Source organism: Gymnodraco acuticeps, unplaced genomic scaffold (assembly GCF_902827175.1).
Source record: "Gymnodraco acuticeps unplaced genomic scaffold, fGymAcu1.1, whole genome shotgun sequence".
Classification (NCBI taxonomy): domain Eukaryota; kingdom Metazoa; phylum Chordata; class Actinopteri; order Perciformes; family Bathydraconidae; genus Gymnodraco; species Gymnodraco acuticeps.
In genome coordinates this window covers 1,418,522-1,444,972 of record NW_022990647.1, presented here as the reverse complement: position 1 = coordinate 1,444,972, position 26,451 = coordinate 1,418,522, and the positions used below count along the sequence as shown (strand labels likewise).

Here is a 26,451-nt window from a genome sequence, read left to right as displayed (position 1 = left end):
GGAGGGTTATGTTAAGTACATAATTGCACTTTAAATGTGCACTAACTCGTTACTGAGGTGAATACAGGTTAGCTCACTACTCTACCAGCTGGTTAAAAGCATGATTTACTAATTTAAAGATGTTCCGGTAGCTTAATGAATATATATTTTACTTCCCAAATCAAAACTTGATGGTGAGGTCATAAATCAAAAACGTGGGTAATTTGGGTGATACCCATTTTGTTAAAACATCTTATTGGTTTTCAATTAGGCCTATATAGCCTAAACATTAATCTGTTGGTTATTTGCAATCAAGTGTCAGAGGTAAACGAAACTACCGGATTATTTTAAAATCACATTGTCATCGCTCATATCTGTCTTTCTATCTCCTTATAGGCTATTATCAGGAAGTTAGGAGAATAGAGACATGAGTAAGACTCTGCAAGAAAGTTAATTAACTATGAACTCACTATTGGCTATCACATTAATAGCAGTAAGACTATATAAAAACTCATGGGGTTGTGGTTTTTGGTTGGGAACAGATGCACTTTTACGCACTCCGTCTCCAGCCCCCACAAGCAGCGCTTTTTACGCACATGGATATTTGACTCCTCAGTCCGCTGCACGATGTCAAACGCCAGAAACCCGCGTTATAGGAACAAGCTGTGTGTGATTCATTTGTCAGTTTATTTCTCCTTGGAAACATGAAATGACCAACTCATTGATGGTTTCAGTGGAGTTTGCTTAGACTTTATTTCCCCATTCCTTCAGATACTTCATCTCTCTAAGCGGGATTTATAACAGGGTTTACTTGAACATCTTCGGTATCTGAGGATATAAATCTATGTTAGGGGTAAATCAAAAGGAGATGATGGCTTTCTCGTTGTTTTACGCGCTGTGCATGTGGATAAGTTTAGTCTGTCCTACGCGGGGAACAGGGTTTGTTTATCACTTTCCGGGCATCACACTGCAGCGGCAGCGCATCAAGTCGGAACAAAGTGGCAACACTGGACCGCCAGGTACCGGAACCAGTATCCAACTCAGGTGAGCAGCACATCTGTATACTGTTTGTAAAAAATCTCTAGCACTATTAAATTGTCCCATTGATTATGGTTTTTCCATTTTCACATCGACTATTAGAGTGTTAAACCCTGTTTAATTTGTATTTTTAGGAACTGGTGTCAGTATACTGTTTCCAGAACAGTGACCTGTCAGGTGCACAATGGGACACAAACCACTGTGCAGAGAGTGTTACAGGGCTGCCGGTGGCCGGGACCTTGTTCCAAGTTCATTAGGTGAGTCGTCACACACCTTCAGCCATGTCAGCTCTTTCAGTGTCTGTGATGCTTAAACATTTTTTTTGTTCATGAATATAGAGAGTTGTGGGGAAAGATTTAGTGGAAACACTGCTATGCCACATTGTCACCCTTTCTTTGAATGTTTTGGTGTTGGTCTTTTAGTGATAATACTTTTTAAATATATTTTTGGGGCCAGAGAGTGCCTTTATTTGAGACACAGAGTGAAATGGAGAGACAGATCTGTCATATAGACAGATGCATTCCACTTTTACTTTACAAAAGCATTATCAACACAATCAAGTGAAATATTTGATCTCCGCCTCTTCCACTATCTGTTGTTCCAAAAAATATCCACTATTACTTAATGCAGTGCTTCTCAAACTTTTTTCAGTAATGTACCCCCTTTGAAACATTTTCTCAGCCAAGTACCCCTGACCGACCCCGAACATTTTTGATAGAAAAAGCCTATACCTAATTATAATATAGTGATGTTCATTTCATTTCAAACCTTTATTTATCCAGATAAATCCCATTGAGATCATTGAACTCTTTTACAAGGGAGACCTGCTCAAGTAGGTTCCACATGAAACATAAAAACATTAACAGAACAACAAAAGGACATCTTACATCATCATCACAGGGATTACAATTTACATAACTATCCACATGTACAGGTACCAACAGCTTCCGATTGAGTAGCATCCAACCGAGCTTTAAAAACATTTAGTGGCACCAGATTGCTCAGTTTCCATTTCAGTTGCAGACTATTCCAAGACAGTGGCGCTGCACATCTAAAAGCTGTCTTCCCTAAGACAGTCCTAGCAGTTGCTAGATCAGTGTGTGTTTTATTAACTCCTTCATGCATGAATTACAACAAACTAAGCATATTTTCATCTTTATGCATGAGAACGAAAACAAATTAAAACAGATTTTTCAATTGAAGTAATATATGTTTAACAAACCAATGAACAAATTGATTATGCAAAAACTATAAAATACAATACACACATTTGACATGTTTATATGAGGACCCCCTTGGTGGTTCTAGGAATATTTTATATACAATTGTGTTTTCTATTTAACTTATTGTACTAAGATTATTTTTGTAATCCTGCGTGGTGTTTTTTAATTAACCTTTTTCTTTTGAATCTCACGTACCCCCTGCAGTACCCCAACGTACCCCTAGGTGTCTGCGTACCCCCATTTGAGAATCACTGATCTTAATGGTTCCATATATAATATGTTGCAGCTTTATGTCCGTGCATTTGTATGTGTATATGTGCATGTGGCTACAATCCATGTCCCTGTGCTCTTGTGCAGCTACAGGACGGTGATCAGGCCATCCTTCAAAGTTGCCTACAAGCAGGTGACTGCACTGGAGTGGAGATGCTGCCCAGGGTTTGTCGGAGAAGGCTGTCGTGAAGGTGAGTTTCTGATCTATGCTCTCTTCTTTTTGTCTTTTACAAGATGTAGGGGATAGTGTGGTTGGAGAGTAAATCTCTCAAAGACTGAAATGAAGGCCATGTGTTTTGCCCTAACCCATCTGTATCTTTTTAGCAGCTTTACCCACATCAGTGCGTTGTTTAATGTTTGGTGGTGTGTAGTCGGGTAGCTTGCTAATGGTGCTTCTGTGCAGCAGTTGGCCGTTTGATATCATTGTTAAGTTGTTTGGATTTGACATTGCAAGCCTGTTTTGGATTACTGTAGTTTTGGGAGAAAGGATGGCAGTAAAGCAACAGTTGAAAGAGATTCTCTACCCTGTGGTTTTGTACCTTTTCTTTTATGGTTGTGCATTAAAGACACTTCTGTGTCTGGAAGGAGGATTATAATCACTTTTGTTTCCCTCTGTATGTCTTTCTTTCATTGTGTATGTACTCCCTGTTAACCACAGACAGAGGCAGTTCTCTGTCCCTCCCAATATCGTTAGTCTATAATATGAATGAAAAAGTCTAAGAGGAATGTCCAGCTGAGCCGCTTGTAAAGTGGGAGGCATAGTGTTGGTCTCATGATGGGCAGAGCTGCTCCTTGATACCACAGACCCGCATACTCTAAGCCCAGAAAGAGCAACATTTTCATCCAGGGGCGAGACAACACAATCTGCCTGAAGAAACAGACTTTCAGGGTGGATGAAGGTCTAGTGTTGGGCCCATAACTCTGCTCTTTACATGTAGCTATACATTTATAAACATGTGTCCACTGCTCAAAACCACATTGACAAGCATGTTTTCACATATTTAGTTTAAACATTGTGGATGCCCGTAAAACTGTTGAGGCTGCTTTGGCTTAGAGTCATTTGAACAGCTTTCTTTTTAATATAGTGAACACAGCAACTTTAAGATGTTTGGGGGGTGGGGCAATGCAGCACTCGTCTGATGTTTCTACATTTGTCCAACATTTACCTCTATGAGCAAGTTTTTCTTATTGGCCATAATTGCCACACCTTGTTCCATTTTGCAAAATGATTCATTGGAGGGCGAAGATTTACCGCAAGTTAAAAAAACACACATCAGTACTACTAATGGAATAAACATAGACATTATTACAAAGCCTTTGGAAACTATTATTTTGTGCAGCCATGGATTATTTGACTCAAAGATTAACAAATAACTGCATCCACAGAGTCTGTACCGCCAAAGATTATGGTTCACTTGAGTCCGCAGTGGTTGCAGGAGTGTGAAGAAATAATCTGGCAGTTTATTTTATGTTTGCTGAGATTAATTTGCAACTCCTAATGGCTTTAAAGCACGAGGAAAATTGCCTCCATATGGAGAGACAGAAGGCCACATTTGGCTCTGCGAAGAGACCTGAAAGACAGAGGTTGATGTCAGCGACAGTCTGCCTCACACCGAGGCGAGGAGGGGGAGCTGGCAGTGTGTCGGAGGGAGAGAAGGTGAGGACACCGTGGGGAGAAAGTTAGTACGAGTGCACAAGAAACAACAAGGTGTTAGAATTGGCAGTGCAGAAACAGCTGTGTAGAAAGAGAAAAAGCAGACAAGAGAAGAAGTGAATATAATAAGGAGTGTTTCTGTCCCACAAGGCTCCAGCTGCTATAAGCTGCCCAGACAGCAGCAGAGCAGAGAGCCGGCTCTGTGGGAAAGTGGCCCCACTGAGATGAATGAGCATGACACTCTTTCATGAGGTCTTTGTAACATACGTGACCATGCTAAAATCAGGCCACAGCTCCTGTTCTCCCTGTGTAACCTCAGTATAACAAAAAGAGGTTAATAATGGTTATCAGGACTTTCTTTGAGGGAAGCTTAAGTAGTTTATAGAACCTATGTCATTTTCAGTACATTTCTTCCTCAGGGCTTTGATTTCTGGAGAGCTGTTACATAGAAGGGAGGGTATGACAGTTGTGATATTAAGTCATGCTTCATATTTAAAACAGTCTGAGCGTCTTTCCAGCATTTCATAAAAAAATCCCTCTTCCTAGAATCAATCAGTCAAATACGAAGATGAAGATATACTTTTGTTTAAATCACCTTTTAAGGAAAGAGTTTGACATTTTTGGGAAATACGCTGAACTGCTTTCTTGTGGAGAGTCCACCCTTATGTCTAAACTACTTCAGCAGCTTAGCTTAGCATAAAGTCCTCACAGAAGTCTTTGCTCCTGCCCAAGAGATGGTCATAACTTTTAATATGACCATATACTGGCTGCTAATGTTTGCTTATATTTACTTCACAATCATGAGTGGTGCCAATATTCTCATGTAACTCCCAGCAAGAAAGCAAATAAGAGTATTTCCCAGCATGTCAAACTGAACTATTCCTCATAGCGTGGAGAATTTTGTTTGGAAACATAATTCTGTGTTTGTGCATTCATCCTTTTGTCTTTATGTCACTCAGCCAGCACTACATGCAGCCCTGTGTAGCAGAATATTGAGCCAGCTGTTTTATCAGAGCCTTAACCGATGAAGATGACATCACCCCAGGCTTTAGTTTGATGAAGCTCTGGCTCCACTTCAGAGGCCCCTGAGGCCCTCGGAGACATAGACACATGAAGAAGGCTGGAGTCAAAGTTAAGTCAGTGTAAGCTGAGGAGATGCTGGTTTCTCTCACCTCCTCTCACACTCATGTTTTCTTACCCTAGAGACCCTGAATCATTTTCTGCCCAACCATAGTGTCCTTTGATTTTCCTACCACCCTGTAGAAAACGGCCATTTATGAAGGTGACTTTGAGCACAAGAGTTGTTTGTCTGATAAGGGACTTCTATGATTTAACTTCTAAATTTCATTTCATAAAGGCAAAATCGTCTCTGGTATCAATGCAATAGAGTTTAGGATTCATGTTTCTGGCTTTTTCCCTGAAAATTATATCAAATGGATTTTCACGGTTTAATCAAAATGTAAAACATTTACACAAATAGTCGATTAATCGATCATCGACAGAAAAATGGTTGAGCTACTATTTTCCCTTTCGAATGAATGATTCAGTTAATATTCTGAGCAACAAACACTGTCTCCCTGCAGCCTCCTGTTTATGTACACGTTCTGCTTTTAGTTTTCTGTGATACTAAACTTAAAATTGTCGTGTTTTGGACTGTTGGTCATGCAAGCGATGTGAATGTCTTCCTGCACTTCAAGAAATTGTGATGCACATCCCCCACTATTTTCTGACATTTTCACACCCAACGATTAACCTAGCAAATCATCTTCAACAAAGACATGAGTTGCAGCTCTTAAAATGTTTGACATTTTGAAACTGCTGAAATGCTCATTAAATGTGCATTTGCAAGTATTTATTTAGATTTTCACAGTTGCTTTTCACCTTCAGAAGTCCTCTAGAGTGTTCCCTGAGTTAATGTGTGCTTCTTGTTTAATCATGGAGTTAACTTCAGAGCCCTTAAGGCCACACTGGTAGCAAAGCTTGCATTTTTCTGTGTTTGCTAATGGAAAGTACGTGTTTTTCTGCACCCATTTCGTTGACACCCTGACCCGTCAATAGTTCTGACAGGCTGGTCTATGCTCGCTGTGTACAGTGCATCTCAAGATTTACATTTAGCTTTCAGCAGAGTTGTGCTAACACATGACGGCATGGAACACATTGGAGAAATGTGTTCATGATTTTCCCTGCTGTTGGCCCCTGCCCCTTTCTCCCTGCTCTGTCACAGCATCACCCATCTGCACACATGATCATATTCACAGGAGGGATTGTGGGAAACATATGGGTGTGAGGGAGACTCATCTCCAAACAATAAGCACTGGGACCTCCCCTGATGGAAGCAGCAACCTTTGCTCTTGTGAAAAAGCTCAGGAAAATATGCTTAACACAGTTTCATGCAGGGTGCTACGGCAAAGGATTTTAATTTAGTGAAGTTAATGATGAATTTCATTAAAGAAGTGAAAAGGTGAAAGTTTATTATGTGCAAATGTGTTAATGCTAGAGCTATGAAGCTGCTAAAGTCCCTGTTTCCCCTCTGCAGCTGCATGAGGAGGAAGTGTATTAAAACCCGTTGTTGAAGAGATAATCTAGAACACCAGCTATATTCATATTTCAAAGTATTCTTCCATTTTTCCATTTCATCACGTGGCAGGCCTTTGCTCTTTTGACCTTGCTTTTTCTCGCCACTGTGGAGCTCTTTATCTTTTATGCTCCTTACCGCTTTCCACTTATCTTACTTCCTATGTCCTTTAGATCTACTGCTCTCGTTTCCTTGGAGTAAAGTGATAAAACAGCGCTGTATCCCACATGTGCTCCTTCAGAATGTAACCTCAGTGGAGTGAGGATGTGACTGATGTCTCTGTTACAGCCCTAGTTGTGCTGAAATAAAGGTCAAACAGTACCCTCTGACCTGCTGGGAGCTGATCTGCCTGATGGATGACGCTCTGTTCATTCTGCTTCTGTGGTTTCTCATTTCTGTCATCAGCTTATCGTTAGGTCCCTCTGTATATCTGTCTGCAACTCCACACATCTGTTTATGCTGAGCTAAGCAGGTATAGTTCCTTAAAGAGTTCCTGAGGTCAATGAGAGCCACATGTGTCCATGAAGGTTGGTGAAAGTAGATTTTTGCTGTCAGTTGTCGAGACAGGCAAGAGAAGTGAAGAAACAAACCACTATTGATTGTGGTGGCTTCTTTTATCAACACTAGTGCTAAGCTGTGCACAAAATACAAACAGCACGAGACTACAGCCATTCTAGCCCTCTTACCTGGAGGCAACATGGTGTTGAGCCTGATGGCAGTGTTAATATGCGGGTATATAACTATAAATAACAAAATAAACATTTACGTTTTACTACAGCTTGGCCATTGCCACTTTACGCCACTGGCCAGTGCGATGTTGTGGATAATGTGATCCCATACACCATAAACCAAAAAAGAAGAGACATTTGAACCTGATGATATAGCGCTAGAGCAGTGTTTCTCAAACTTTTTCATACCAAGGAGGACCACTTAACCAAAAAATACTCGCGGACCACCTAACTCCACAAATATCCAAAAACACATTGTACCATTTTCAGGCGATTTGTAAAAAACAAACAAGTGGCCACATGTGTGATGAAGGTGTTGCGCTGGGCTATATCATGCAATCGAAAGTGAAACTTAAGCTCGCTCCATTGCGGAGATATTCCCGCGAGAGTGCGGAAAACTTAAATTAATTAATTTATTTCAAATGTGAAATGTTACCAATATACTCACGGACCACTAGGGGGCGCTCACGGACCACCAGTGGTCCGCGGACCACACTTTGAGAAGCACTGAATCACCTGATTCACCCTGAGGTTAATATCCCTGCAATTTCATAGGACAATAGTTAAGTCAGTGGATCACACAAGTCATTGGGATTTATCCTATTGGGATTGTAAATGTTGGTAAAACATTAAATGAAAATCACACTTGTCCATTAAAAATAGATTTAAAAAATAAATAAAAGACCATCAAGCACTAAAAAAACATCTTGAGCAAATCAGAACATTACTAATAACCAATCATAAAGTCTTGCTTGCTTCAAATGTCTCCACAACTTCAATAGTCTCTGTATGCTCCAACCTCATAAAATCAGAGCTAATAGAGAATTCTTTAGTTTTTGTTTTCATCTTGTATCTCCGATATTCCAAATATAACTTGTAAGCAGCAATATTCCGCTGCTCTTCTTCTATCCGTTAACCAAGCCTTCATTATCTTCCATTTTTAAATGTTATAAGACACCACTGCATATAAACCTCAAACATGTTACCCTTATGTCAGCCGATCACTGTGCGATCATCTCTCTTCAGTTCACACAACATCATCTCATGTCGATGACTGAATGTCTGTGATCCAGCAGGGCCCCACATCTCTGACCATGACTGATGTGTAGCTAGTGTGTCTAAGCACAAGATCAGCATAATGGGACGAGTGAATAAATGCTGGTAATGAGGGAATGACAGAGAAATTAGGTGTGTTCTCAGATTGGAAGGGATTCAGTTAATCATTGTTTCCTGACCACGCCTGTTATTTAGCAGCATTTTGTGAGGAGGAATGTGAGATTATTAACAACACGTCATTGCGGTTTTGTAGTCCATTATTCTGTCATCGACTGTTTCTTGCTCTGCGTGAAATAATGGCATAGCACTTGGGAATGGCATAATTCCCAAGTGCTTCTTGCTTGCAAAATGTTGCAAATCTTTAATTTAAAGAGATGGTGTGTGTCCTGCTTGTTAGCCGGCATCATGGTGAAAAATGCAAAATGGTCCCACTGTGGACCAGACAGCAGAAAGAAGCTCAGTTTACCATCCTGCACCATGTGATTTAGTGAGTGAGATAATTTGCTACTGTAGGAGTTTGTGTGTATGTGCATGTCCATTTGTGTATGTGTGCCTGTGTGTGCCTGTGTGTGTTTGTTTGTTTTTGTATCTGCTTGTGTGAGTGTGTGTGTTCCTTGCCAGTTGTTCTCCATGCCAGCAAAATCTGACCACTTGCTGGCTGGGGCCGACACACAACAGGCTCCTGGGACACAGCCAGTTCTTGGAAGCCGTCTGTGGTCCACACACACACACACACACACACACACACACACACACACACACACACACACACACACACACACACACACACACACACACACACACACACACACACACACACACACACACACACAACACACACACACACACCACACACACACACACCACACACACACACACACACACACACACACACACACACACACACACACACACACACACACACACACACACACACACACACACACACACACACACACACACACACACACACACACACACACACACATATCTTGGGAATATAACAGAAAATCTTAAAATGATCCAAGAAGATGTTTCAGTACACTATCCTTCTGTCCTGCTCCCAAATACAGAGTATTAAGCGGCAATGGAAATATGCGTGTGTGTGAAATTTCAAATGATTTATTTGATCAATATCCAGGTCAATAATGTAGGAAATGTAGTTATCTCAACAGACGATGCTTTCAGTTACTTACCCTCTTGCCAAAATATCCTGTTCTGTCATGTCCATCACACTATAATGGAAAGGATGATTCATCAAACAAGAAGAAATATCGTCTTTGTTTTGGTTCCTCTGATGTTTAAATTAAGATTTATCTTAAGTTTACAACCCTGTTTACACTCTTGTGTTTCGCCTGGAGGTTTGCTTTAGTCTCTCAGTTTTCATCGCCAGACTTAACAATTGAGCTTATCACATCAGACTAATGTTAGCTTTCCTTCCGCATCGTGTTATTTATGGACATCTAATCCTTTTGCATGGTGCATTACCCAAGAAATCAGATATTTTTGTTAATTTCATTTTAAGTGATTTATGTATCCTGTGTCTGTGGTCATCCTAATAATGTTCCTTGTCTAATTTTTGCATTGGCTAATCTTTCATTTTAATATAAAAGTGCTCTTTTTATTGACAAATTAAATTGTCTTGAAGAGTTGAAACTCAAACCCACAAATCCTTCCCTCACTTCTCTATGAAGCAGTAAAAGTTCCCAATTCTCTCTGTTTATTTGGCTTCCCACTAAAGACAACACAATCCTGAATCTTTCCCATGAGCTGAGCGCAATCCAAGAAAAATAACCCTGACTTATGTTGCCATGATGTAATTATGGATCCAAACAGACTCTGTAGCTGCGGTCCCGTTCTAAACATCAGCTCGAGCACAGCGGAAGTTTGGTTTTCTAACTCAACATAATTAAATTCCAACTGCAGAGATGGAAAGCCTGCCCGCCACCTTCCGAAAAAAAGAAAAGAAACCTTAGTTGTTTTGCTCTCATATATGTCAGTTTGACTCAGTGCTAGTGTTTTCTGTGGTCTGTGTTTATGACTAGGGTTGCAAAGGGGCGGAAAGTTTCCGGTACATTTCTGGAAAGTTTCCATGGGGAGTTTCCAGCTGGGGAATTTTGGAAATATTCGATGCAAAATTAAACAAAAAACATGAAATTTCAACAGATTTTTTTAATTTATTTAAAAAAAAAGTAGAACAGAACAAGTTTTAATTATTTTATTGAACAATTATTTGTTTCATTGAAGAACAAAAACAGGAATGTTGAGTTAAATATTACTCATCTGTGCATGTGATGGAGGAATGCACAGTGCCTGTAGGGGGTGTGGTCTCAATAGCCATGCAGTGTGCTATGTGCATGTGATTGAAGAATTGCATGGATATTCAAGTGTACTTGAATGGCATCTGTTTGTTTTAGATTATGCTAAAATATACTTTCCCCAACTATATTTAAGTTCCCTATGAAGAGCCAACCATTTTGAAAATTCCCAGTTTATTCACATAAATTCCCGTTTATTCCCGTTAATTCCCATGGAAAGTTTCCATCTTTGAAAATTCCCGGAATTTTGCAACCCTATTTATGACATATTACTTGATGGATGGTTTTACCTCTGGCTCTCTTTGGACAAATGATGAAGATTAAACATGTTTACTCATTAGCAGTAGAGAGTGGACATGGAGTAGCATCACAAGTTTACATTTCTAAGGAGCAAAAATACATTATTGAGGAGGCAGCTTTTCTTATTTTCAGCATAGCAGCAACCAGACATGAAGTGTTTTCAGTGAAAGTACTGCACCACAAAGCTTGAGTGAGCATAGTCATCAGGTCAACATTTCTGATATTTAGAAGGTAAAGAGTCGTGATGTGAGGTTTTGGATGGAAGTTATGGGATAGTCAAAGTTCTTACAATTCATCAAATGTTGGACATGAACTTTAGTACCAGATTTGGAAGCAAATCATGTTGAGCGAAAAGGCAGATGAGGGCAGCCCGGTGTGTCTTAGTTTTATTACCATGTCACAAAGAGATCAACACAGCAACAATACTAAGAGCCTGTCCATTATAAAAATGTCACACTTATATAGGTTGCTCCCCCCCCCCCCCCCTGGCATATACGTAATTTAGTATGAGTTACATAAGATGCAAAACTCTCATAACAATCCTGAAAAGGACATCCAACCACCATAACAAGCTTGGATGTCATGACCTGACCTCATATCCTGTTATCTTCATGAACTCCGGTGGTCATGACGACAACAGGTTAACAGGCCTGTTCCTCCTACTGTAAATAGCTTGTGTAACGTTGACTTGTTCAGTACGGGTAAAAGGGAAATACAAATGCCAACAATTGTAAATATGTTTCACTCGATATGTATCTGATGGTGGTTCTTGCACAGGGATTTTAAATGTGGAGATGTATTCCTCCTCTCAGGCAAAGCTTAGAGAAAGGCACCTTCTCGCCCCTCCTCAGTTTACTTTCTTAGTTTTGCCCACTTTCCTGGATGCCTATGGGATAATGATATGTTATTTAATCCCATAGGCACTGTACGATTGAGCAAAGATACATGCTGTTTGGCATAACTTCTGATTACATGAATTACATAAAAAATGGTCTATTCTAAGGAAGTAATCAGTTTCTGCCTCTGGGAAAGTAAAACAAACCGAAATTCATTAAATTCACTACTGTTCTTTAATTTATCTCTTTAAATTAATCCCACACATTTAGGTTATTCTATGTGATCTTCTTTTGATAACTAATGTAATGTTTCTTCACAGTTCAAAGCCCCGCTTCCCACTTTAAAAATATTTGCATCCGAGGAAAAGGTAGGGGATCACCAAAGTCAATGGTTTATCCCCAGGGCAACATGTTATGTTCTCCAAATGTCAAAACAGTCCACAACAGATAGTTGTCAAAAATATTACCAGAGAACAACAAAGTCAACCTATTAGTGGCACCAAAGGAAAAGTCAGGGGATCACAGAAATCATCAGGACTAATTCTCTGGGAACAATGAATGTCTTTCCCAAAGTGCATAACAACCCATTCAAAAGATGATGTTGTTTCAGTCTGATAATTAGAAGTAGATTCTTCCAGTAGATAAACTGCTAGCTAGGCTAACATCTGTATGTCATCACATCATCACAGAGTAACTGTTGTTACACATCACAGATGGATCGACTGTATATAACAGAGAGAGTGTGTTACACAGGGTGGAGATTTCCTCTGGGCTGATGATGAATAACTGTGAGGAGATGAAGGCACATCAACTCATCACTCGCCTCACATTGTATAGACTATGATTGCCCTCAGTTTTGCTGTTGTGCTGTTATGTCTTCTCTAAAGGAACCTCAGCGCAATCAGACACAACAAACTCATGAGGGGTCATTTTGGCCTCAGCGGTTGAACAGCTCTGTGTTTGGTTTGATGAATCCTCAGGAATGTGTTTTCGGGTCGAGCTGTTGATTGTTGTTTCCGTTTGTGGCTGTGCTCCGGGGGAGAGTCAAGATGTTCATGTAGAGACACAGACATGGCACATACTTTAACCCTGTGCTATTCCAGTGAAGCAGAAACCTCAGCAGCTGCCATTAGTATACCCTCTGTCCTGCGGTCAGTGAAGCTGATTTAGGCAAACCAGAGCTGTTTGGGTCATTTTTGTTGTTTGTTATCTATAAACACCAGTTGTTCCTCCCTCTAGGTATCCTTGCTATGACCACAATGTGGGTGGTGCCCCTCTGTGGGACTGACAGCTGACATTCCTGACTCCATAGACCAGAGGAAGGCTCATATTTAGAACAAATACTGGGTTTTTACATTATGTGCTATTCTGTGTTTTGGATTTTGGATTACAGCTCATGTAAACGATCCAAAATTGCAGCACAGCGCGGAATGTGTGCGTGTCAGTGGTTTAGTGGTAGCTCGAACGGTATCATTTGTGAGCAAGTTCACCAAAGTGGTCAAAAGAGAACATGACAAGGAAAGAAACTGGCAAACAGGCATTTTAACAAGGTCCAACACATCTTTCTGTGCTAACTGCAAAATAGATACAAACAAAATAGCATATGCAATGATAAGTGTTAATGCTAATTCTTAAAGTAATACATCTGACAGTATCCATTGGTTTGCTTATTTTCAATTAATGCTTTAACTAACCTAAAATAACAAGGCATCATACTTACAGACTTTGCTATCCTTCCTGTGGCACTTCACTTTTAACCCATATGGTCTTTAAACAATCTTACATTTAACTTGCAACAATCCTAATACAGTGACAATGTTCGTCATGATGAAGGACAGTGTCACCCTGTTTAACTGTGTTTTCATGTGTGTTAATTCATTTTAACCAAGAAATATCAGCCTTTTTGAAAACGCAGACAATAGAAAAATAGAATGTTATGAGACATATTCATTGAACATACTTTCTTAAAGAATGTCTATAAATCAGACGTTTGGAAATGGCTGTGAAAATATTGTGTGTTTGCGGTTCCCTGTGCTACACACCATTAATTGTATAAGTACCCGTGGGAGGGTGTGAGTGTGGGCGTGCAGGCATCACTGTTAGTGGGTAGACTGACGAACAACGTGCAGAGTCAGGAGAGAAGCAGGTGTGCACCAGCCTGAAAGAGAGAGAGAATTTCGTGAGAGGTCTGATAATATTTATTCTGTGAGTGTTTGACATGATTAATGGAGGAATTCCTAATTAATTAATGGGTCTGGTTTGATGGACATCATTAACGTGGATGTTGGCTTGCTCGGTGTGGGATGGATAGATACTACTGATGGTGCCAGGATGAAAGAGACAAGAAAGGAAAGAGTCAGAAGGAAAGGAAAAGACGGAAGAAGACGGAGAAGAAGTAGCATTTATTCCTGATAACTAACATACTTTTCTGTCTTTCTTTCTCACAGAATGTTTGAACTGTACCAGTTTCACAGACATGAACAGCAGAATAAATGCCATTGAATCAAAGGTAAAGACGAGCTGTCATCATCCTATATGATATTTGAAAACAAAAGATTGTAAACCTATTACTTATAAACACCAGAGTGCAGATGTGTCTGAAATGTGCTGCTGTTGTTTCAGATCCAGCTGTTAGAGGAGGAACGTTTAACCCTGCCAGTCAGCAGTTTACCAGAGGGCTCAACGGACAACGAGGTGGACGGACCCCAACCCACTCCCATCGGACCTCCATCGCACCTGCCACCAGGTGCCAAGGCATCACAAGACTGTGTTGTTGAGATTTGGAACAGATGTTTAAATGTCTTTTAAAGAAAGGCACACAAAAAACAACTAACAAATACAAACCAAAAATAAATCCTGTTGACATCTTTATGTCTGTATTTTAATGAATTAACAGTAAATGCACTTTCAATAATCAGAGACATTTAAAGAAAGAGTTAATTGCCATTATACATGGCACCCTACAACCAATAATCATATTTTAAATTATGGAGCATAATATTGTGGGGCCAAAGTCCAACATTTACATCCTTACTGGATTTCTGGCTGGTTGTGCTTGTTTTGAAGAGGATCAACAACATTCTTTAGATTATAACTAACTACTCCTGAACACTTCCTCCCTTAACAAGTAAAACTGATTTGGTGTGTAAAGTGTATGGAGTGCACCTTCTAAGTCTGAACTGTTAACATTTTAACACTGAATTTAACTCTGAATGTCTTGTTCTCTCCTCTACCAGGAGGCAGAGGACTCCCGGGGCCCATCGGACCACCAGGGCCTCCAGGTTTTGCAGGACCCCCAGGTCTGGCTGGCAGAGCAGGCCTCTCTGGACCCATCGGTAAAATATACTTTTTTCCTCATCTGCTCATTTAAAACAATTGACAAAAAGTGTGTTTAAATGGGGACATATAAGGAGAAACACCATTTGTTAGTGCATGTAAACATACATTTTTAAATGCCTGCCACCACAAACTGTGAAATAATACAACCTAATCAGTTTTTTTGTGAACTGCCCCAATCAGAAAACATGAGATTTACCAAACCATTCATATTAAGGTCCTCTTCCTATGTTTCATTGAGGCTACCTTTGCAGATGTGCAGCATATTGTTCTGGCATGCCAATCAGAGCAGACAGAGTTTTTCTCAAGGGGGGGCTTTAAGAGACAAGAGCCAAATTGGAGCTTTTCTTAAAGAGGGTGAATACAAGCATATTCAAACAGACAGTATGAGCAAGGAAAAGTGTTTATTTTAACATTATGATGTTCAAAAATGTAGTATAAACCTGAAGTAACGCATTATATGTCACCTTCAACATGATTGATTGATTGATTTGTATTTCCTGTTCAGGACCAAAAGGTGAGAGAGGTCAGGCGGGCGTTATCGGTCTCCGCGGCCCTCCTGGTCCCCCAGGTCCTCCGGGGCCGAGCTCCACTCCTGTGCGAGTGCGTGGTGACGTTTTTCACGTGGACAATCAAGGTGAGCGACCTAATCCAAAGCATAATGATATCACGACTGCCCTTTCTGTTTATCTTATCTTATTCGTTTTGTTTTATTTGATTAATTTATTATTATTTTTTGATTTGTTTTGTTTTGTTGTTTTTGTTTGTTTTTGCCTGTCCTTGTTTGTCTACCCTCCCCCGACTGTAAAGCGTCTTTGAATTTGAGAACAACGCTATATAAATATAATTTATTATTATTATTATTATTATTATTATTATTATAATCACTCTTTTCTAGTAACTCTGAGCTAATTTGTTCCAGGTGGCCTTAAATGACATATCTATCTTACACACTTGGTTGAATTCTGACACAAGAACAATTGTAAAACCATTCAAGCATTCCGTTTTTGGTTTGTCTGAGTTGATGCCAAAACCACAGGTCCATTTTGATGAATCATATGCTTCACCAGTTTCTAACATATCTCATACATTATGCTTATACGGTTGTCCATGCAATCATTCTGTCAGGCAGAACATGAACCCAGGCCAGATGCATTTGTACATATGGAAAAATAATTCAAAAGGGGCACAAGTGGAAGCACCGAGCATATTGGAGCTGTTACCAAGTGTTTAAGTGAGCAATATGTGTCTTTAGCTTTCAGCGAGAGACTTCAATTGGTAATGGAGAGAGTATTGTTTCTATGCAGGTCTGGCATACATTTAGCTTGATTGTTTCCGTGTGTTGCTTCCTTTATGCCACCAACAATGGTACCAAATACTCGCCGCACATAAACCACAAGATTAGCTCAGGTGGTTTAAAAAAAGAAGAAGATTTAAATAGTACATTATTTTGACACCATTTTTATTATTCTTATGCAATTTAAAACAGCATCTCTTGATTTTTGTATTGTTTTAATCTGATAGGGATGAGGCAATTTAATTTATACAGAGAATTAAACGAATGTACTGCACAGAGTTCATTGCTAATGCTTATTAACTCTTGTACCAAATGGGGTTTTTACTTGTACAGTTTAGTTAGAAATATACAACTTTCTATACCTTAAGCCACTATACACAACAATCACCCACACATTACACAAATACATGAATGACAATCCACCAATACACTGTGGTTATTAACAGTACCATTTGCTATAAATGGGTACAGCTACGGTTTGCTTTTAGCCAGCACTAAATCTTTGTCGCAGACGATTTTATATCTGGAATAAATGGGATTTCAGACATATACATACAGAGTGTTAAACATGTATTAAAATCCAACTACACTTCATAATATTCATATATTTTAAAAATATGTAAGAGCCAAGTGCATATCCCTCACATTAAAGGGTTTCCCCACAGGGAGGCAGTAGAAGTCTGTGCTATAATCATTACCTCATGAAGCACTGCTGGCTCTGATTAGGCTTTTGGCTGCATCTGCCTTTCTGAGCCCAGAACTGTGTCTGCGGCTCTGAAACTATGTCGATCTGGGTCTGTGGGACCATGTAAACTGAGGGGGGCCAACTGGCTGTAAATCAGGCCTAATTTGTAAGCTGTCAGCACAACAGTCTGCGTTTGGGGGAACAGGCCGCGGCCCTGAGCCAAAATCTGGGCTTTCTCTGAACGAGGGAGGAGATAGTCTGCCACTCATGTGGAGTTTCTCGGGGAGGCAGCCAGGCTGGAGGAGACTGTAACATTAGAAAATTAGTTCCAGAGGGAAATCTGCTCCTTCTAGACCCTTTCTGTGGACTGAAGCCATAATGTAACGGTGCTGTTTCAACACGAGGGGAAGATTGACTCTGAGCATATGTTAAAGTGGAGAGGAAGTGCGCTGTGGTCGAAAACGTTTTTTTTTTTTTTTACCTACAAACATACTTTAAAACATACTGCATGCTGAGAACAAGGCATGACTTCCTCTTCCTGAATGAAGATATATCATGTTCAAGCATTTACCGCTCCATTAAATCAGACCTCTTTTGGATCTAACAGCTGTTCCTGTCACACTGGATTTAATCCTGCTGTTGATGGCTGATGAAACTCTGAAGTCTGACTCCTGAACCTTGATGTCTTAACTTTTTCTGTCTGAAAAAGAATCCCATACCCTGACGTCATGCGGTTGGGGACCCCAAAAGTATAGGAATATGGAAAGATTTTGAAAGGAATAGGAATTCAAACCATGATTTGATTGATATGCATGTCTGACTCGAAGTAAATAAACCCTGCAAACAAAGTCTAACAGAAGAAGAGAAATATGTAGAATATTCAGATCTAGCTTGTGTTTCTTAATCGAAAACAAAGTGTGCCTTGAATGCATCACAGGTAAACACTATGTCACAGCTAGGAAACAGATACTCATTCAAGTATGTTGACACATGTGCAATACAACTGTTGAGAGTGCATGCAGAGCATATAAATAGATGCTTACACACTACATGGTTACATCCTTACATGGCCACGGGTCCTAGTGTGACCTTATTTTTTTTGTTCATTTACATCTGCACCTTGAGATGTGATCATATTACCCAAGAAGCATTTTTGTGCAAAGGGAAAGGAAAGAGATAGTTTTGCTCACCAATAGAAGGCAACATGTACAGTACACTGATGCTGGCAGATGAGTAATGTTTGGATCCAATGAATAAAAACATAGGTCATGCCAACATGTCTGTGTATGGAGCACAACTATTGAGAGCAACAGGCAACAATGGAGATTGTTGGCCGGCTGCTGTGTTGAAGCCGTTGAGTCACCATTGTGGATCAATGAAGCATTGATAAAGATCATGTTTCATTTTAACTACTTAAAACCAGGAAATAGAGTTTAATTTGACATCTGATTCATTCTGTTTTCTCCAGAGGAAAAGTGACATTGATAAAATAAAAGTATATTTTGGTAGCTGCACATTAAAGGTGCTGTGTGTATTGTCCAGCAACATCCTTCAAATATACAGGGTGCAGCGTTTCCTCGTCACACCCTCCTCCACCTCCTCTATGGCAAACAATCTACTGATATTTTCAGTTTACTGGGTACATACAATAAACATTTATAGTCATTAGTTATTAACGTTATTTATTTACATCTAAACATGGTCTAAATGATAATCTGTGAATTCACCTCTTGAAGTCACAAAGTTTTATACTTTTTTATCTGTTTTTATTTTTCCTTTTTTGTTATCTAACAGTTTCTGCCTTATGTTTTCCGCAAAGTTAATTCTTTAATTTTTGCTTTAATTTCAATTTTTTTTAGAAACCCCCGGCCATCCTACTCTCCCTGTTCCTCAGATCGTAGTCGGGCCTCAGGGTCCAGCTGGTCCTGTCGGCCCCTCAGGTATGAATATAAGCTGTTTCCTGACCAGGTTGGACTTATATTGTGCGTATACATCATTTATGAATGTATACTGTGCCATGAGCTAGATCATAATTAAAAAGTCGAGCTCGGCTTAAACTCACCAAGCTTCATTTTTAAGTCCTATTCAAATTAAAAGTCCTCAAACAGAAACGAGGTACGCCAGAAGAAGAACAAGACACTCACCAATAACATACATGTTCTTTTCAACGTAATAATAATATATTCTAAATTAAATTAAACTGAATGGATTTTTGGCTTTCCAAAATAATCAATAAACATTTCGACCTTCATCCATCTCATTTGTCTTTGTGAATGACTCGACAGGCCCTCCAGGACTGAGAGGACCTGCAGGGATACCAGGCCTGCCGGGACAAGATGTGAGTATCTCAAATGTGTTGATCAATAATATATATACAAAATATGACTGGCATCATTCATTCACACCCTTTCTGTTTCATTAACATAAGGGAAAAGAAGGGCTCCAAGGAAGGCATGGGGATTCTGGACCTAAAGGAGATCCAGGGATAAGGGTGAGGCTGCTGTGACGGTCCTCCCTGTTATTGGATTAACTCGCTGACTGGACATATTTGATTCTGATTAACTATAAAATGCATTTTGTTCTATATGCTTTAAATGGTCCTAGGCTAGGCTAGCTGTCAGGCAGTCTTTAACACATTAGAGGTGAACAAGCATTTTCTTCAAAGACCCTTGGACTAATCCTCTGTGTGTCTGTGTGAGCATGTGTCCAAAATAATTTCTTAATGTTTTGCAGGGGCCTTCAGGAGTGTCAGGGGAGCTTGGACGACCTGTAAGTATAAGGTTATTGTGTTGCATTGCACACACAAACACACAACACAGTAGGGCTGCTCGATTATGGCAAAAATCATAATCTCGATTATTTGGGTCAATAATTGTAATTGCGATTATTAAATGCGATTATTCATTGACTTTGAAAACATCCATTTATTGGAGAAAAAAATGTGAACAGTATGTTTTTAACAGTTGATTACCCTGAACTTTAAGTATAATTCAACTGAAAAACCAAAAATATATATATATATACATTTAAAAAAAGGTAATAATAATAAAAAATAATCGTTTTATTTCGATTACGTTGTTTTCGTAATCGTTGCAAGCCATAATCGTAATCGCGATTTAAAATATGATTAATTGAGCAGCCCTACAACACAGAATATTACACCTATGACCAAAGTATTTTAAGAAAGGATAAAAACGTTAATGCAGAATTAGTACAAGTTGTATATTAATTTGGTTAGCAGAGGTCATCAGGTATGACATGAGATTGATAACACTGTATAAACCTCTTTATCTGTGTTGTTTTTTATAAAGTGCTTAAGGTAGCACTTTTTAAACAAATATGTCAAGACTGATGAAATCATTCTTTTGGGAACATTTAGTAGTTAGGGTTATATTCGTTTTTTGTGAGTATTGTGAGGTGTTTTTAGCTTGTAATGTTTCTGAACAAACACACACCCTCTCTACATATCTCATCTATGCCTTATGATTGTACCTTTATTTGTTAAACCTGTGAATTAAATAAATAATTTAATTAATGTTCTTCTACAAATTATTTCCAGGGAACACCGGGGCCAAAAGGAGAGCCAGGAGAGGGTTTGAGGGAGGTAAGGGACATGATTTCCTTTCCCTTTTGAGCTAATTTCAAAAACATTTTCCTTAACTTAACACAATGGTGTTTTTTCAGGGTGAGGCCATGCAACAGCTCAGGGAGGCCCTGAAGATCCTGGCTGAGAGGGTCCTGATCCTGGAGCACATGATAGGCGTTCATGGTGAGGAGAAAGACAGATGGAGGAAAACGTTTTTCCAGGCCCCATTTTGAGGAAATATGCTTATCCATTTACTGGTGGGGAGATAGATGAGAAGATTGATACCACTTTCTCTGTGAAATATGCCTTAAGCCATATAAATAGAATGAGACTGTCCCAGCATAACAGGAGGGTCAGAGAGCGACGGCCATTTTTATTTGTAGCAATACCAAAGCACTGTGACCAACTCACAAGATATAACGTGGTGAGATTTGAGAGGTTCTGCTAGGATGATTGATTACCTTCAGACAGATCCAGGCACTTGTTTCCAGTATTGAACCAGGAAGCTTTTTACCCAAATATTAAAACCATTCCTTTTGGGAGGTTTTTGAAGAAGATACATTTCAGGATGTTTTTTGTCTTTCATGTCTTACAGAGAACTCTGAAGGATCTGGATTCGGCAGCATTTCCGACCCCCTGTCTTTCTCAGCTATTAAGACAAAGCGCCTTCAGCCGGAGAAAACCCCTCTTCTGGCTCCAGTACTGGGGGAGAGACAAAGAAGAACTCCTCTTTAAGAGTATATTCTAATTGTGTATGTATGTGTATAATTGTGATGGATGTGGCCATTTTTTCTTGACTGGAACGCAGAGTTTTTGTTTATACCATGTTTCTTATATTATCACAGTTTATTGTCCCATTATTGCATCTTTACAGCTGTAAAAACAGAGAGATGTTGAGCATTTCATCAACATGAAAGGCTTTATTGAGCCTTTTTGACCCTATTGCTGCATGATCTTCTAATCTACTTAACCTTAGCAGTATCACTTGTTCAAATGTCATACAATAAAATGTTATTTCATAAAATGTTATGATGGTTTTGGCATATCTCTTTCCTCAGATAAAAGACCGTCTAGTAAACACATCACTTTCCTTGGCTGATGTTGCAAAACCCCTCCGGCTGCGCTTTGAGTTCCCGAGAGCTGGACCGCAAATATACTATTTAGTGTCAAACACATTTTTGGAGCAACCTCCGGGTTCATCTTGTGTTAGCCTGTCAAACCTATTTCTTCCTTTCTCTTATTTCTGTCTCTGTCTAGTTGCTCTCCCTTGTTAAAACTGAGGTAATACACAACAGACTGCCAAGGATATCTGCTTAAAATAAAGTTAGGCAAAATGAATAGCATCTGGATATAGCGCACATCTGGAAATCAAACGCAGGAGTTGCTGAAACCGCAAACCCTGCTCGGCTCCAGTGCTGCCGACTCACTGATGGAGCACTAAACAGGATGACTTTGACTTCTTCATAAACTGCCTCTGAGATTTGTTTCCTAGCTGATATGATTATTGTATAACAAGTCTCTCAGACACCAAGCCATACGTCTCTGAACAAAGCTTTGACAATGCATGATACAATGTTTGTTTTCTTCATGACTTTTGTTTTAAATGTTAAAGAAATAATTTGACATTTTATAGAGTTGGATACGAAGTTTGATACCACTGTCATGTTTGTGTGCTGCACATAAAAGTGGAGCTAATTAGCTTAGCTTAGCAAACAAACTGATAACATGAGGAAACGGCTAGCCTATCTGAAATTATGAGCAGCCGAGTAGGAAAAAAACAAATTTGAAGATTTGGGACATTTCTGAAAGCAACAATATCTCCCACCTGGTGAAAAGAATGTGAAAATGGCTCTATAACCGGCCAAATAAAATCCAATCCTAAACTATATTTAGCTCGTTTTAAAGGAGCTTTAAACCCCATGTTCATTTACTTCTTGACAAACTGTGAAAACTGTGTCACACAACAGAAGAAGCAAATGTAAGATGTTTATCTAAAGTGACATGTTTATCAGTGGTGAAACCCCCTCCAAACAGGAGGTTTTTGATTGGCTTAGACCGAGCCAGGCTAGCTGTATACTCTTTATGCCAAGCTTAGATCACAAACTGCTTCTTTTACCATACAGACATGAGAGTGGTTTCCATGTTCCGCCTATACTCTCAGCAAGAAAGTGAAACAAAAGGTTGTACTTTACGTTTAACTGTCATTAACAGAAATAGGATGGAGCTGTCCGTGTTGTTTTCGATAACTTATATTTTGTAAGCATTTTTTAAGTCTACTGTCTTTGATACTGTTGTGTCTGGGGCGTGTTTCATTATCATAAACAATGTTCAGGTGTGCTTTGTTGTTTAATTTGCAAGAGACCATGCTCAGCAGATCTGTGTTCATTATTGAAGAAAGATTAAAGTCACAACAACAAAGGGATTCATTTTGTAGAGTCACCACTTTATTGCACATAATTACATTAACACACAAACTGCACCGCAACCTCACAGCGTGGCGAGACTGTTTACAGGCAGAAGCCTTGCTGCTGCTCCTCCTCTTCCTCCTCTTTCATCCTTCTGTCTCTTCTCCTGCTCTTTGTCCTCTACGTGGGTGATCATGTAGTTAGGGCTACCAGGGACATCCAGAGGGAAGTTTAAAACATCTGATTCTACTGCAATCAACCAGGTATTTTGCACTTTTCTTTTTTTATCTTCAGCTCTGTTGAGAGCTGTCAGGTTGGCAGATAAAGAGATCACACGTGCTATTACGTCTACAGACAAATACAGAGCTGGCTTTTGCCATTTCAATTAGCTCATCAGAACGGGGAGATAAGTGTGGTTATGTATCATTGTCATATATTCCACTGGCCTCTTAATGCACCCTTTCATCTGTGCTTTGCCTGCCTGTTTCTGTCTTCCTCCTGATGTTCCCCCTCCTCCTCCTCTGTCTGTCTCTCTTCTCTTGTTTTTCCTGTCTACTGAACAGAGACATGTTGATATGAGGCCCGCTTGCACAGCCACAAGGGAACAAGTCTCTGGTGCTTTTGATCAGCTGCAAGATCAGACATGTCCACCGCTCCCCCGTGTACACTCCAGTGACTGATCATGCAGTATAATGGGCAGGCACAGACAACCAAAGATGCACACCCACACACATGTTCTCTCTGTAGATCGTATAACCATGAGTACACACACACAGAGGCATACATACAAACACACACGGTACAAGTGTTGGCTCTGCTCACAGTGGGGTGGCTTGTTTGCTGGGCACGAGGGAGTGAGAGAGAGATGGTGTGTGTGATTTACCCTTTCTTGCCCCCTTTTTTTGCCTCTGACAGTAAGATGGATGATTGCAATCACAGGAGCCATCAGTGAGACAGAGTGGAGGTCTATGGGGCAGTGAGACACAGCCATGGGAAACCAGCCGTCAGATTACTGCACCGCGCTGCCATGGGAACACTGCACTGTTTATTTGTCTGGGGGTTTGTTGTTTCATATGCATTTTCCTCTCTCTTTCACCTTCCCTCTGTGTGGCCTTTTGATGTGCAGAGCGAGGAAACTTCCTAATATAATGTGTGTAGGCTCTGTGAGGGAAACAGAGAAGGAGTGCTTTTTTGTTTCATACATAGTGTGCCCACTGTAAGTCAATATGTCTCTTCAAACCAGTACAAATGTGACTGATTTCATAGCGATTAGACTGGTCTCTTTGATCCCATGAGAGAATGAGAGGCAGACTTTTCACTCCCCAGTCAACTGATGTTTTTAAGAGAAACATCTGTTGCTGTACAAATGAGATTACTGTGTCTTTCGCCAGGGGCCATGTAGGTTATGAATGGCACTGTTACTGAGGAGGGGGTCTGGACAAGAGCTGAGAAGGATCTTTGTAATAAGCTGTAGCTGGTAGTTAATGGCTTTAAATCAAATTAAATTGCTTCAGATTCTGGGTATTTATCAGTGCTCACCATCAACTTGTTCAATGCAATCGCCACCGCAGGAACCTTTGAATCACCCTCTAACATTGATAAATCCAATATTTCACCATGTTGCCAAGCAACAACTCACCTCATCTTCTGTAAACTTGTCATCCTATGACACGGGGTGATATGTTATCCTGCAGGAGAGAAACAGGAAAGATAAATAACTGTTCCTATCTCTTTGACTTTGAATTCAATGTGATCTGTATTTTACTGACCATGACAATCTGCATCCTGATTTTATTTGAAGTTGTTATATCGTAATTGACAGTGGCCTGACTGATTAATTCCTGTGAGGGGCATCTTTAGCCACAAAGTAATTTATGTTGTTTAGGTGGAGACAGAAGAGCAACACACACTTCTTCTGCGCAGAAATATTGCACACTGCACTGACTTATGTTCAAGTGATACTTTATGTGTCATTAATGACTGTTCTTATTTGAATTGCCAAGTTTCTACTTTAATACAAACGCTATAGTTGAAATAACATTATGATACTGTATGTGTCGGTTTTCATGCACCAATTTCTTCAATCCAAGACAAGTCCTTTGGGAGACCTTGAAGCAATGCTTGACTTTAAACATGACTAGAACTAAGCATGAATAAATGATCAATTTTGCTCTAACCAAACTAAAAACAGTATAGTATTCAAGAAAAAATGTATTAAATGTAACTACTTAGAATAGATTTCCATGATGTGTTCATGCACACTTGAAAATACACAAGTATTTCTGTAAAGAAAAATAACAATCTCAAACTCCAAATCCAAAGATAAAGAAATAAAAAGCACACTTGCATCACAACACAACCTCGGTACTGGCTGAACTTTGACCTTTGTCCAAAATGTTAAAGGAATACAGCCAAGTTGAGCAGTCCTGAACAAGCACCCATCATCTCACCTTGCTCAACGTTACGTAACATTAATATGCCATTATATTACGATGGCATGCAATAGTTAATGGCAGGTCAATGAGGGCAAGTGCACAGCCTCTTAATCATGATGTGATTTCTCCTTGTTTTCTTTAATGTGTACAGATGAGCGCTTGAGGAACAACAACTGGAGCTCCCATTTCTGTCCAGACAACAGACGCAATGCCTAACATGATTCAATCTAAAGGCCTGACTCCTTAAATAAGGACAAGTAAAACAACCTTCGAGACATGTAGTGGATCTATTATGAAAGCATAAAGTGTGATTTAACTCCCAGTATAGATATGCCTATAACTCCCTCGTGTACATGAATAGGATTATGACAAAGATGAGGGGTCTGTCTGTTCTGGCCGTCTGAAAGCATTATTGCTGATAGACGTCAGCGGTTTCAACAGCTGTTGAGGCATCAGCTCATTATGAGGAGCAGCAGTGTTCGCTGCCCTTGTGCCTGCAGGAAATGTCTCATTTGACAGGCTAAAGTGTTAATTCTGTGTCAGGGCACTAACTCAGAGGTGTACATTTAAATGATCCACATCACAGCTTCTGAATTCTTCATCAAGTGACTCATAAAGCGCATGTTTTCTTCCTTCCTTTTCTCATTTTTGCAAGGTTTTCCTGCCTTATTGCTGTAGCCTAAGATATGACAATATATAAAGGATAGAACAAACATCAGCAAAATGAGCA

General features: G+C 39.7%; 1 protein-coding gene across 1 annotated transcript; it reads left to right on the top strand.

Annotated features, from left to right (window-relative positions):
• Positions 1-135: 135 nt before the first annotated feature.
• Positions 136-23,284, top strand: LOC117554855 (collagen alpha-1(XXVI) chain). The gene is made up of 14 exons (XM_034229407.1): positions 136-1,023; positions 1,152-1,274; positions 2,598-2,701; positions 14,425-14,486; positions 14,600-14,723; positions 15,214-15,312; positions 15,822-15,950; positions 19,155-19,235; positions 19,581-19,633; positions 19,724-19,786; positions 20,029-20,064; positions 20,855-20,899; positions 20,980-21,064; positions 21,477-23,284. Exons 1-14 carry the CDS (start codon positions 824-826, stop codon positions 21,614-21,616), a joined length of 1,344 nt encoding a protein of 447 aa, XP_034085298.1. The 5' UTR covers positions 136-823; the 3' UTR covers positions 21,617-23,284.
• The last annotated feature ends 3,167 nt before the right edge of the window (positions 23,285-26,451 follow it).